General features: G+C 35.3%; 1 protein-coding gene across 2 annotated transcripts in view; it reads right to left on the bottom strand.

Annotated features, from left to right (window-relative positions):
- LOC109849303 (phosphoglucomutase) overlaps window positions 1-10,401 on the bottom strand; it is an 18,682-nt gene extending 8,281 nt beyond the window's left edge. The window contains exons 1-3 of one of the 2 annotated variants that reach the window (XM_020419112.1): window positions 10,251-10,401; window positions 357-578; window positions 58-124 (exon numbers count right to left, since the gene is read on the bottom strand). In XM_020419112.1, coding sequence (XP_020274701.1) covers window positions 58-124; window positions 357-578; window positions 10,251-10,257 — 296 coding nt within the window. In that variant the 5' untranslated portion in view covers window positions 10,258-10,401. The remainder of the gene's footprint in view (window positions 1-57; window positions 125-356; window positions 579-10,250) is intronic. The other variant, XM_020419113.1, reaches the window with a different exon arrangement.

Raw genomic sequence — 14,943 nt, 5'->3', positions numbered from 1 at the left:
TAACTTGCATGCTCTAATATTGCGTTCTACAGTTCATATGAAGAGATATGAACATACCTTCCATTTTGAAGTTTGTGAAAATCAACTTTCTCGAAGGATGTAATCGAACTCGTAACTTGTGCAGCTGCAGGGAAAATCCCAATCAACAATTCTTTAGGCATGAATCAAGGAAAATTTACTAGATGGAATGCATGCAACTAGATTCACATTGTATCAGGCTCAAGAAGAATTAAAACTCGTCAGAACTCGTAACTCAGAACAATACAAAAAACTGAATTTCAAAGGCCATGATTGTGAAGATTATATAGCTAAAACTCTCTCAAGATCAACCTGAATAATTAAAGTCTAGAACAGACCATTACAAAAGACACTGGTTCGGTTCCCATGACTGATCTGACGTGCTGCTAAGGTATGCAACTGCATGGCTGACAGGCCAGCAGATGCTATCTTCCACCCCTGCAAGGGATGTATGTTGCGCATGCTAAGGGCACAATAGTCCCTGTATATTGTGTCCAATTGCCTATTCCGTTGACAACGCCGTGATAGAAATACATTTTGAACAATCTGCCCTGATATTGCTGCACCGAAATTTTGAAACTTATTAGCCCTTAGATCCTCTCCCATCTCAATCAAATTAATGATCTTGACAAGATTCACTTTAACATTTTAACTCCTTGTCTACGTAACATTACTTCATGGAAAAATTCATTATTAACCAATACTTGTTTGGCAACTTTGAACAATAATCCGCTTGTCTTATAATCCTCAAATGGATTATAAGGCAAGTGGACTATAGGCCTAAGTGTTTGGTAAATTTAGTGGATTATAATCCATTTTTAATAGTAGAATGTTTGATAAATGGGTGGCTTGTAATCCATCATTGTCATCAAAATAACAAAAAAATATTTAATGATGTTAAAAAGAGACATATGGGGCTTGAAATTTTCTTGAATGACGATGGGTATAGTGGTCTTCTACAAAATCAAACCTTGTACCAACCAAAAAATAAGCTAGGTTACCCTCAACTTATTTTTTGATGGCTTATAAACCAAAAGAAGCCATCTGCCAAACATGTCAAAGTGGCTTATAAGCCTAAAATTAGCTTATAAGCACTTAGCCCACTTCTCAAACATGCTCTAAAGTGATGATAGATTATGGGTGGTTAAAGGTGGGGGTTGAGAAAGCAGTGGTTCTATTACAATTAAGTGTATGGAATTTTCTACTCAAACAAAAGTTAATTAGAATGGATGGCTTCAATTACAAGAATCTTAGGAGACACAAAGTCTTCCTTATCATGCAGACACTGTGAATTAAAGAAAATTCGCAAAAATTAGATCATAGGAGTCAGAGTCACCCCTTCCTTATCAAATGCCATATATAAAACTGATCTGCGAAGTTAAGTTTTACCTTACGAAACAGTAATCTAAGGCAAAAATCCAAAAGATCTAAAATCTTGCATTTCAGATATTCTTCAATTGGAAGTCTTATACCTCTATATCATACTACGATAAAACATCTTGATCACAGCTATGAAGAAACTTCAAACTATGTGATCCAGCAAAAAAGAATTCTATTGTTTAACTAGTAACATGGGCTTAAATTTTCTCAGGTTGAGATGAACAATATAAATCTTGCTCTTCATACAATCTTCTAAACTATAAAATTATAACCCCTAACCCTCATTGGCATGATCTGAGCAACCCAAATTCAAAACTCATTGGCCGCAAATTTAAAAGCGGATTAAATAAAAAGTATACCGCTGGGTGAGTAAGATTTCAGCCTATGACAAGGGTGTCCCTTTGCAGGGGGCATGTTTATCATTATATAATGATAACCCTCAACTTTGATTATAACTTCAGAGTTTTGATATAGTTACTAGGACCTTTAACACATTCTTCTACTTAACTCCCGCTTCTCTATATTAACTGAGTTATAGCTTCCCTTTGCTATCTAAATATTTTCAAATATCTAATGTAGTAAAAAAAACATTCAAAGCTTAAATACCTTAACTTTTATTAGGTTGATATGATCGATACAAATCTTTATCTTCGTGCGTTATTCTAGTTAAACTACTTAGGGCCAATCTGGTACAGCTAGAGGTTATAAATAAGTTGCTTATAAAAGTGATGAGGATAAGAATTGACAATCTTCCATTTTAGCTTAGTAGACTTTCTTTCGTTTTAATTTTTGAAATTTAAAATTTGAATTTTAGTTTAGTTTTGGCATTTGAGTGATTTTAGGGAATTTGTTTGAGTGATTTGAGAATTTTTTTGTTTGTTTTCATTTTTTTGCACGTTGTGTGCCCGTAGTCTTTTCTTTATTAACCTTGTTGTAATCAGAAATGATAATGAAGAATCTCTTATCTTAAATTTTGTAGGCTGAATACTCAGATTGAAACCCTAACCCTTTAGTGTGAAACCCTAGGGTTCTCTTGTTCATGCCTCCTTTCCCTCAGCCCGTCAGAGCTCCTCTCTCCCATTCACGAGTACAATCCCAACCAACAACAGCCTCCCTCTCTCGTTCCCTCAGCAAGCAAAACTCCATTGTCGCCATCATCTTCCAGAGCCCACCTCCAACTCACTCCCTGCAGCCCGCACCCCAGCCACCGCTCTCTTCTCCTCTGATACCACAGCCATAAACGATCTGCCTCCGCCCTCCTCTCTCAAACCCGTAGGACCCCAAATTTCTCTCTCCTCCGCGGTCACCTCATCTCTCTCCTTGTTCCTTCAATGTCAACAAGCAAGCGCCATCATCTTTTGTTTCTCCGGATCATGAGATTGCACCGCTTTCATCGAGATACGATCTCCACGACCTGACACCGAATTTTTGGGCAGCCTACGTTTAGACCTCGACTTCGCCGCCGGTCCACATAGTCAACTAGTTTGACGCCATCGCCATCATCATCCTCCAGTTCACCTGCCTCGTCTTCGTTCGTCCTCCTTGTCGTCATCGGATCTCCATCATCGCGTTAACGTCGTCGCCTTCTCTTTCCATCGGATTGAAGAGAACACAGAAGGGATCAAAACAGATTTATGACGTGTGTGCACTTATTGATATGATGGGCTGTGGACTTCACTGTAGTAGCCAATGGGCTTTTGAATTTTCTCAACATTTTCGAATAGTACTCCACTGAGGTTTCGTTTCTTTTAACTCAATATTTTTCTGTTAATTTTAATTTATTAGTTAATTGCATGAGTATATCATCTCAAAACTCTTATCTTATATTCATTGCTTAGATTATAATTGTGAGTTGAGAGTAACTGAACATGTGACTGCTAAACATTGATATTGATTGTTGAACTTACGCAATGATAATGAATATTACAGTTAAATTGATCGAGATTGGAATTATTCATCATTGTCGATGCAAATCTTGTTAAAATCCATTGGTCACATTAGTTGTTTTAAATTTAATTTCCTGCCGAAGTTCATGAAATTTGACGAAACGGTGTGTTATTCGATTTATATCGCTGATTCTGATAGACTCATTGTCTCGTTTCACATCATTTTTGGTATCAGAGCATGGTTCTAGGTTAGGAATTTTATTTTACTTCTAGGTTAGTTTAATTGAGTCTTTATCTGTGATAAAAAAATTAATTTCAGCTCATTTAGCTGTTTGTGCACACCATTCATCTCATCTAGTTGATAGTGCATACCCACTCGCACAGGTCTACCCTATCGATTAGGAGAGTCAAGTGAATCAACTAGTGAGTTCAGCATGTCTCCCAAAGTTCTTCGTTGAACTAGTAGCACAATTTGATACCATAGCAAATTTCCAGAAAGAAACCAAGGAAAGGATTGCTAGGCTCGAAGGAGCGTGTAGTGCAACTCCGCCTCCGCAAGGACAAGGTCATGGGTACATCGTTAATCGACCCTCAGCTCAACATATGCCTGATCCACCAACCTTTGATGGTAAACTCGACCTACAAGCTTTTTTTGAAGTTGACTGAAGTTTCATATAATAACAACACTCTAATTATTCCCCAAACTACCTATCTGATCACGGAGTCCACTGATGTTATCCTTGAAGTTCTTGAAATTGAAACTTCAACTCCTCCTGAACCAACTTCGGTGATTAAAAATGTTGTTGATGTTCCCTACGAAATCCACCCGGACCAACATGACCCCTAACACGTTCCTGATGTAGGTCAACGATTCACTCAGAAATCTGTATGGAAGTTGAATGCCAAACCGAGCCTAGTGAAATAACTACCATATTAGATGTCAAACCCCAATGCATTGTCCCGATAGTCACTCACACATACTCTGATCCATTTTGGGAATATATAGTGACTAGGGATACAAGTTTGAGTACGAGTGTTTTCATTTCCTTTCGCTCTCATGTTAAGTGAACAAAAACACTCCTCCGTCATGCATTTGTTTGCATGTTCCTCACTATCACTGTTAGAACAGAAAAAATTTTATGCATTTTAACAAAGGAACACCTAATTATTCCATTTGATAGAGGACGTCATGCGTGTACACTTCGTTGAGTTTATATCTGTTATTAATCGCATTGTTCGAGTCTACATTTCATCATAATCATTTGAGTTGATTCACATCATTTTTGAATTGCATTGATCATATATTAGGCAACCAGTGATCTAATTTGAATAAATACATTGTTAACTAAACTGTTAGATATGGAATCAGGACATAATTTAAAACTGTTAATGCTGATATTTTAGATGGTTTGGACTTGTCCAATACAGTTCTTTATAACTGTTTAAGATTTGACATGATAATTATGAACTTTTCCAACTCTTAAAATAATTAATAATAATATTTATATTATCAATTTGGTCATAATTCTATTCTTAATATTGATTGATTAAACAGTTCACAATATTTATTGACAGTCCACTGATATAAACCTGACCATTGTTTCTAAGAGTTTTTCACTTTACCCCACTTCTATATATTCACCCATGTTGTAGTAAATTTTGATAATATTTTAGATAGTGAATTTACAATACAATCTAGCTAATGATTTGAGATGTAGGAAAGTAACTGACGGTAGATTAAGATACAGACAGAGTATTAAAGAAAATAAGTTTCTGCAGCTAACCCGACGGAGTCGAGATTTTTCACACCCGGGGAGAATGATGAGGACAAGAATTGGCAATCTTCCATTTTAGCTTAGTTGACTTTCTTTCATTTTAATTTTTGAAATTTGAAATTTGAAATTTAGTTTAGTTTTGGTATTTGAGTGATTTTAGGGAATTTGTTTGAGTGATTTGAGAATTTTTTGTTTGTTTCCATTTTATTGCACGTTGTGTGCCTATAGTCTTTTCTTTATTAACATTGTTGTAATCAGAAATGATAATGAAGAATCTCTTTCTTAAATTTTGTTGGCTGAATACTCGAGTGTGAAACCCTAGCCCTTTGGTGTGAAACCCTAGGGACTTCCCCGTCATCATTTTCCATAAGCCCACCTCCAACTCACCTCCCTGCAGCCGCACTCCAGCCACTGCTCACTCCTCTGCCAAAACAACCATCAACGACCTGCCTCCGCCCTCCTCTCTCACAACCTGCAAGACTCTAAATTTCCTCCTCTCCTCCACGTCAACCTCATCTCTCTCATCGTCTTCTCGTCAACAACAGCGCCATCATCTTCTGTTGCTCCAGATCTGTGAGATGCAACCGCTCTCCACTGAGATAATCTCCCACGACCTGACAGACTCCAAATTTGGGCAGCCCACGTTCAGACCTCGACTTCGCCGCTGGTCCACATCGTCAACTAGTTCGACGCCATCGCCATCATCATCCTCCAGTTCACCCGCCTCGTCTTCGTTCGTCCTTGTCGTCATCAGATCTCCATCACCGCGTTGACGTCGTCGCCTTATCTTTCCATCGGATCGAAGAGAACGCAGAAGGGATCAAAACAGATTTATAACGTGTGCACTTGTTGATATGATGGGTTGTGGGCTTCACTGTAGTTGCTAATGGGCTTTTGGATTTTCTCAACATTTTCGAATAGTACTCCACTGAGGTTTCGTTTCTCTCAACTTAGTATTTTTCTGTTAATTTCAATTTATTAGTTAATTGCATGAGTATATCATCTCTAAACTCTTATCTTATATTCATTGCTTAGATTATAATTGTGAGTTGAGAGTAACTGAACACGTGACTGTTAAACATTGATATTGATTGTTGAACTTGAGCAATGATAATGAATATTACAGTTAAATTGATCAAGATTGGAATTATTCATCATTGTCGATGCAAATTTTGTTAAAATCCATTTGTCACATTGTTGTTTTAAATTTAATTTCATGCCGAATTTCATGAAATTTGGCGAAACGGTGTGTTATTCGATTTAGATCGATGATTCTGATAGACCCCCTGTCATCAGATCTTCATCGCCGTGTTGACGTCATCGCCTTCTTTTTCCATCGGATCGAAGAGAACGCAGAAGGGATCAAAACAGATTTATGACGTGTGTGCACTTGTTGATATGATAGGTTGTGGGCTTCACTGTAGTAGCTAATGGGCTTTTGGATTTTCTCAACATTTCCGAATAGTACTCCACTGAGGTTTCGTTTCTCTTAACTCAGTATTTTTCTGTTAATTTTAATTTATTAGTTAATTGCATGAGTATATCATCTCTAAACTCTTATCTTATATTCACTGTTTAGATTATAATTGTGAGTTGAGAGTAACTGAACATGTGACTGCTAAACATTGATATTGATTGTTGAACTTGCGCAAAGATAATGAATATTGCAGTTAAATTGATCGAGATTGGAATTATTCATCATTTTCGATGCAAATCTTGTTAAAATCCATTAGTCACATTAGTTGTTTTAAATTTAATTTTCTGCCAAAGTTCATGAAATTTGGCGAAACAGTGCATTATTCGATTTAGATCGCTGATTCTGATAGATCCCCTGTCCCGTTTCGCATCAAAAAGCAAATTATAGTAGCAACTTATATAAGTTGCTGAAAATAGCAGTTTGGTAATCAAATATCAAAAACTGCTTAAAAATCAGGTAAGGTGTTTAGTAGAACTGTGGTTAATGATTATTATTAAATGATACAAGGAACATATGTTATATAAACTTAAAAAAAAGCTAGAGATGCTTTTAAAAGCATTCTCAATTAGCTTCTAAAAGTACCCCCTAAAAGTAGAAGCAGTTTCAATAAGCATGCTAAAATTTTTTTACCAAACATCATTATTGGCCTTCTTGTTTTGATGATGTTTAACAAATAATTTATAACTAATGTTGTTTGTCTAGTGCTTGTATTATCTATTCATTGTAGACAAACAACGTAGTTGGAGGATGGATGGAATCGAGCCTTAACGATCATATCAAATGGAGGTTGGCGGAATTGTGGAGTGAAGCAACGTTAATTCAAGTTAAAGATCCAATTACAAGCTTCTTCCGTAAAGTTTACCAAGTCATGCTCATTGAAGACCTTCATCAAGCTTGGGTATATTTAGTTTAGGTTTTATATTATGTGTGTTAATACTTTAAGCTCAATCATACACACACATACACGCTTTGGTTTTGATTTTGTATATATACAGTTATATATATACATATATGTTTTTGGTTTAATAATTTTCGAGTTTATATATGAAACAAATGAATAATTGGAAAATACTATTTTGTTTCATGTTTATATGCCTATATATGATTTCACCTTTAACAAGCTTATATTTAATGAAATCATATTTAGTGTTTTGAATATATTGCATAGAATATGCAATTTTATGAAAATATTGTATTTCTAGGTTATAGACTTCATAACAACATGTTATATCTTTTATCAAGTCTATACAATCATTTCATAAGGTTTCAAAATATTGTTTAAGTCAAAATATCAAAATACCAATTTTCAGGTTTTCATGTTTTGGACTATTTTGCTAAATAATGATATTTTTCATTTGGAAAGTCCTTTTTCAAAACCAGTCATTGTAGCATATTTATTATCATGTCTACAATCATTCTCCAAAGTTTTATATTTTTTGGAATTTATTTGATATTTTTAAACAGTGTTTCAAAATCAGATGTATAGCTTTCAAAACTGTTTTTCAGAAGTATCAGTATTCGGTCGACCGCACCGGTCGACCGAACCTGAATGGTCCAGAATGTTTTCTTCGTGTTTTTGCTCTCATCGGTCGACCGACGGAATTTTCGGTCGACCGACAATAGATCCGTTAGGCACAACGGCTACTTTTCTGAGGAGCTTTCTGGTGGCTTTGTTGTCCTTTGGCTTGGGGTTTTTGGCTGAGTTGTGAGAGGGTATAAATACCCCATTGTCTTCAACTCTCAATCGATCTAAGAATGTTTTAAAGAGAGTTTTAAAAATAAGTTTAAGGAGTTTTGTTTAAGGGTTTAGTGTTTGTTTAAAAAAGCTTTTAAGCATTTACAAAAGTTTGATTTGTGGAGCAAATTTCACAAGAGCAAGTGGAGATCATCCTTGGTGTTTGAGCATTCATTCTTCTCCCTCTCTCTTGTCATTTATTGAGAAGTTTTCTAAACTCTATTTCTAGCTATTTTATATATTTGATTATCATTGTTATTTAGCTAGAACTACATTGAGTTTAGTTTTGATTTATATCTCTTTGTTCACACACAACCTTTTGAGCTTATTGTATTTACATTCATAGTATAATTTGGGGTTGTGGGTTTGTGACTAAGAGTTGTGCTTAATTGAGTTCTCACCTTGTTTTGAGAACAATCATTTGTCATATTTGTGCTTATTGTGAGAATCACTTTGTAATACACTTGTACACCGAGTGAGGAGTGTGTGGTGAGAGTCGGGGATCGTCCCAAGAGGAGTGGCGAACAAACCGAATAAGAGTGACCATCACACTCCGACAAGTATATGAGTATAAACTGCTTCTTTCGAAACTCCAACAGGTATATGAGTATAAACTGTTTCCTTTGTATCTAACGGGAAATTCCTGGAGGACATCATACAGGATGTTCTTAAGGATAACCCGATATTAATCAAAAGGGTTGGAAATAAGATTCATACTTGCTAGGATAACTCATTAATTAATTTTAATTGGCATATAATCGGATTAGATTAGCATAAGACCCTAATCACCCTCCCTCTAGGGTCTAACAATCATTACTGATTGCTTCTTCGAAAAATAAGCAGAAGTACTCTACGTCATAATGGGATAGCTCTTAGAACTTAGAAATTTCAATATGTGATCCAAAAAAATAAAAATAAAATAAATAATAATAATACCAGAGCTTAACTGGTACCAAGGCCTTTAGTTTTCTTAAAGGGGTTTTAGATATTAGTCCCTTAAATCATTGGTATTTTGATATTAATCCCTCAAATTTTCATATTTTCATATTAGTCCCCTAGTTACCTTATTGTGTTGATATTAGTCCTTCTATTAAACTTATTAGTCAAAACCCTAAGCCATGGTTGGGTCAACATGAACTATGGGTGGAGAATTACCTCATTACCCCACACCCTTCACCCCTCCCCCTCTCTCCCTCTCTCTCACCTTCTCTACCATCACCTGCATCTCCTCCGCCAAAGTCCCTCCTCCGTCGGCACTCATAGCTACCACCATCTCCACCACTGCCATTTCTACATCCGCATGTATTCTCACGGCCCCCTCCATCTCCACCACCATCATCTCCACCTCAGGAGGGAGAGATAGTGGGAGAGGAGAGATGTAGGGTATAACTATCCATTCAAGAAAAAAAATTAAAGAACACAGAATATTCCCCACCCATTTTAACACCAATTAACTAGAGGGATTGATATCAACTTACTGAGGTAATTTGGGGGACTAATATCAAAATATGAAGATTTGAGAGACTAGTATCAAAATAACTACGATTTAAGGGAATAATATCTAAAAAATCCTTTCTTAAATTGAACCGAGCTTACTGCTCCTCAAAGGCTAGAGAGGCACTATAACCACCAATGCCCGTGCATTTAACCATAATAACTTACTCCAATTCTTCAACAATATGAACTCAAATTTGAACTTAATATAATTCTTAAAAAGATCATCGGCGATTAATAGAACTCAGTGAGCAATTCAATCAGAAGGTTAATGGACAACAAAATCATATTTGCAACTACCAGCTACCGATAAAATACAGCTCAAGATTTATCAATTCAGCGTAAATGCTAGGGTTTGAGAACTAATAGCGAAATTTATATTAGACTCGATGAGATAAAACAATTAAAATCCTCGGAATTCAAATTCAAAAGGTAATGACACAAAATATTGGATTAGAGCAGGAATAAGGAGGGAAGAACAAAACCTGCCATGGCGATGAACTGAAATTGGGGGAAATTGAAGCTGTTGCAATCTCAGTCGACGATGGCGGAGAGAACGAGTGGAAAAAAAAAATTGGACCGATTTTTTATTTTTTATTTTTTATTTTTTATTTTTCTGGCGTTTGTTCTGTTTTTCTGGAAGGATCTGCTGCTTGCAGTGAGTCTTCTACACTGTGAGACTCTGTAGAGGCGGCCGTAAAAGAATTTTTTATGTAGTGGACCTATCCGAAACGGTAACATTTGATGGCATGTTTATTTGACGAACAATTTTTCAAAACAGCCTCATTTGAATTTTTATTTTTAAAACCGATTTTTTTTTTATTTATCAAAACCGACCCATTTTTTGATTAGCAGCCTAATCATCTTTCTAAATAGTTGGGGTTACCAACCCCGACTATTTAGGACATAAATTTTTAAGGTTTAAGGCTTCTAATTGAGGTTTAACACCCTTCTAAATAGTCGGGGTTGACAACCCCGACTGTTTAGGAGGGTGATTAGGCTGCTAATCAAAAAACGGGCCGGTTTTGGTAAATAAAAAAGGATCGATTTTGAATAATAAAATTTTTTTGGGGCTGTTTTGAAAATTGTTCTTTATTTGACTCGGGTTGAAATAATTTGCGATGCAAATAATAGTAACTGTCTTTTTGTTTTTGTAAAGACCATTGTTTCCAAAATTAGGATCTTTTAGAGTGCTTCTGGGACTACCCAAAAATAGAATAGCTCCAAGAGTCAGGTGACATGGCAATCTCGGCTTTAATATGATATACATGCGAAACATGGATAACATGGTACTCATAAAAGATCGATGATTAGATTTTTAGAGGTTTTATGATAATCTGCGAAAGAACTTAAAAGTTGTATTTGTAACATTCATAGTCAAGTTGTAGAATTTCTCGTTTCTTGATTTTAGAAAAAAAAAATACTTAAAATTCTTGTCGTTGCAGGTTTTGTTATTGCAAAATTCATCAACGACCCAAAATATAGGACCAATAGAGGGGACAAGTGAGGTGTCTCCCTCCTATTGGATAATGAGTTGGCCATCATTAATGATGGCCAACTCATTATCTAATAGGAGGGAGACACATCACTTGTCCCCTCTATTGGTCTCATATTTTGGGTCCCTATAGCAAAGCTCTTTGTTATTTTAGGAAAAATAGTACTTGTGAAGTATTGTCTTCATTTACGGTAGAAGTCAACACATTTATTGTTTGTCTCTCATTTTTCTCTACGACCCATTTTCATTAGTCTTTACTTCTTAACATTATGTTTTATTAAAAGTATTTCAAAGGATATTTTCACAGATGATGATAGTATAATTTAGAGATTTCATTTAAATTTTTAAAAGAAAATTGAATCATAGTCATTGAAATTCTTATGAAACTACACATATAATTTTTTTGGCAACGTCAATTTAATATCAACGACTTAAACAAATTTATAAAGTATTTCAACATTTAAGATTATTTTTCGTGAGAAATATAAAAGCTAAATTATTTTAAATTATTTTTTTATACTTAGACGTTGAGAATCAAGTCAAATGCAATTGCAATTCATTATTCCAACTAAAAATCAAAGAGCATAAAAATAAAAACACCACATCATCCATTTGCTCGCTTTTTGAAACTCACTACAGTCTTAAATAGAGGCAAGTACAGTTCGGTGCAAACATATTAAACCGAGCAAATTGGTCAAAATTTGACGGTTTGGTTCAGTTTTAGAAAAACTTCGATTCGGTTTGGTTTTAAATTATATGAAACTAAATAACCTAGCCGACCGCTTTCAACATAATTGTCCAAAACTTATCATTGCTCAAGGTGAATAGATAATTTGTACTAATATATTTAGGTCTGTCCATCCGGCCCGGAAATCCGGGCCCGGGCCGGACAAAACCGGGGCCCGGACCCGGGCCCGACCGGGCCGGGTTCCGGGCTGGCCCGGGTGTTTTTCTTTTCTTTTTTTTTATTTTTTTAAATTTTTTTCCAAAATTTTTCAATTTTATTTAAATTTTAAATTATAAAAAAAAAGACAAGAAAAATAATAAAAATAATAATTTTATTAATTACTTAAAATAACATAAATTACAAATAAAAAATGATAAAAACAAATTCTTTATTAATAATTAATAAATCATTTACAAATTACAAGTACAGATTTATTTTGGAATTAATCGCATCACAATAGATAAGTAAATCCCAACTAGGTTGGCACTTACTTACCTATATCACTATCATTTACAATTATTTCTAAAATAATTATTTACAAATTTTAAGCTAAGATATAAAAACTACAATCTATTCTTTATATCTATCTGCTAGTCCCAATTCTTCAAATTTATCTTCAATTCTAGCCATCCGATCGATGCCTTGCGTTCGCTTCTCGTACCTCCACCAATCTTGTAAGCACATCATCACTTGTATAGTATACAAATCCAAGCATGTCCTATGATCGTCGATCAAACGACTTGCTGTGCTGAAGGCGGATTCCGAAGCTACCGTCGAAACCTGCACTGTTAGTAAGTCACGAACCATGGTGGAAAGTATAGGATATGAAACTGATCCATATACTTTCCACCATTGTAAAATATCTAAAGCATTTCCTTGACATCTAACTAAAGAAGCAAAAAAATATTCATCTATTTCAGAAACCTCCGATGATGACGATCCAAGTCCAGATCCACCAGTTAGCTCGGCTACCATTGCATACCTATCAAAACTTACACTTTTACCTCGGGCTCGGGATGAGCTCGAAGAAACCGAAGCTGCAGACTGTTGTGCAGCTACACCATGTCTAGCTGCATACTCATCATATAAAGTTTGAAAATAATTTCTAATAAGTAAATGATGAGTAGTAGCATTCAGGGTGGTTCCATCATCTAAGTCTATAACCTGTCCACCATACAATGACTGTAACAAACTTCGAAGGCCAATATCCTTCAAGCATGGATCAATAAGAACCCCCAAACCAAAAATATGAGGAATAGGCCTAAAATACTTATTAAATTTGCTCTCCATTTCAAAAACCATAGGTCCAAAAGTAGCATCCAAACGATATTTATCAAAAAAATTTTGAATATTTAAAATTTGTAAAGCAGCTAAAGTAATGGTTGGATAATAACAGCCAGATAATAACATGGTAGCATCATAAAAAACTTGTAACATTTCATTTAAATTACATATAACTGTCCATTCATCTTCAGTTATTCCATAAGTGCTACCAGAACTAGAACTAGAAGCATAATAGTTTATAAAATCAGTTATAATGTCTTTATATTCTATTGCTACACTTAACATTGCATATGTGGAATTCCACCTATGGTCAACATCTTTTGGAATTAGTCTAGGCTTTACATTTTTTCTTTTACAAAATTGTTTCCATCTTTTAAGTCTTTGTTCAGAAGCACTATGCATGTAAGCAACTGTTCTAACCTTTTCTATCATGGGTTTAATTTCAGTAAATGCACTTTGAACAATTAAATTTAAAATATGACAGATGCACCTAATATGAAAAAGATCACCATGACATGGCAATGATAAAGTTGATCTGATAAAATCAACAGCTACATTGTTATTACTTGCATTATCTAGTGAAAGAGAAAATATTCTTTCTGAAATTTCTAATTTCATAAGTTCTTCAATTATTAAATTTGCAACATTAGTACCAGTATGTGACTCTTCTATTGTAATAAAAGAAACAACTCTTTTAAACATTTCCCAATTTTTATCAATCCAGTGTGCTGTGATACATAAATATCCAGTTTATGCTCTAGATGTCCAAATATCAGAAGTTAAAGAAAATTTACAGTTTAAATTTTTAAAATAAGAAATTATTTTTTCTTGTTCCTGCTGATAATATTTTAAAATATCACGTTGACAGGTTTGACGAGAAAATTTTTTAAATGCAGGATAAAAACCATCTCTAAACATATCTTCAAATTCATCATCTTCTACTAATTTAAAAGGAAGGTTTTTAAGAATGATAAACCTGATTACGCATTTCCTGGCTCTGGCAGCGTCATAGTTCCAACTACCGAGATTACCAGAAGAGGAGGATTGAGAAATCATAGATTGTCGGATATCACCTTGAGGAGTCTGGCCTTTGTTGTGTTTATCTAAATGGCGTTTGAGGTGGTTGGTGCCGCTCTTATGATGAGCTTGAAAAATCTTGCCGCACAATGCACACTTAGCCTTCTGGGTGAGGATCCTACCGTGTTCATCCTTGGTGACGTCGATCTTCTCGTAAAAATTCCACACATCGGATCTTGGCCTTTTAGGAGCTCATGGTGCAGATTCGTCGCCACCGGATTCAGGATTAACTTCGGTAGGAGTAGGCCCAGTAGGAGGACTCATAGTAGGAGGACTCATTTCAGGATCGGGAGATATGTTTTGCTCTTCATAATCAGATCCGGAAGCCATTTGATAAAATGATTAGAAAGTATAAATTAGAGAGTATAAGAATATAAGAGAGAGTATAAGAGTATAAGAGAGAAGAGATGAGTTTTTGGTGTGAAAAAAATAAATGAAAACCCCCCTCTATTTATAGAACCAGCCCCCTAGGCAAATAACCAAAATAACCTCACAAAATACCTATTTTTGACCGTTTTGGGGGCAAAACGGTCAAACGGCCGTTTTTGGCCGTTGTGGCCGGGCCGGGCCGGGCCGGGCCGGGCCGACGGTCACC

Source organism: Asparagus officinalis, chromosome 7 (genome assembly GCF_001876935.1).
Source record: "Asparagus officinalis chromosome 7, Aspof.V1, whole genome shotgun sequence".
Classification (NCBI taxonomy): domain Eukaryota; kingdom Viridiplantae; phylum Streptophyta; class Magnoliopsida; order Asparagales; family Asparagaceae; genus Asparagus; species Asparagus officinalis.
This window is presented reverse-complemented; position numbering and strand designations above follow the sequence as displayed.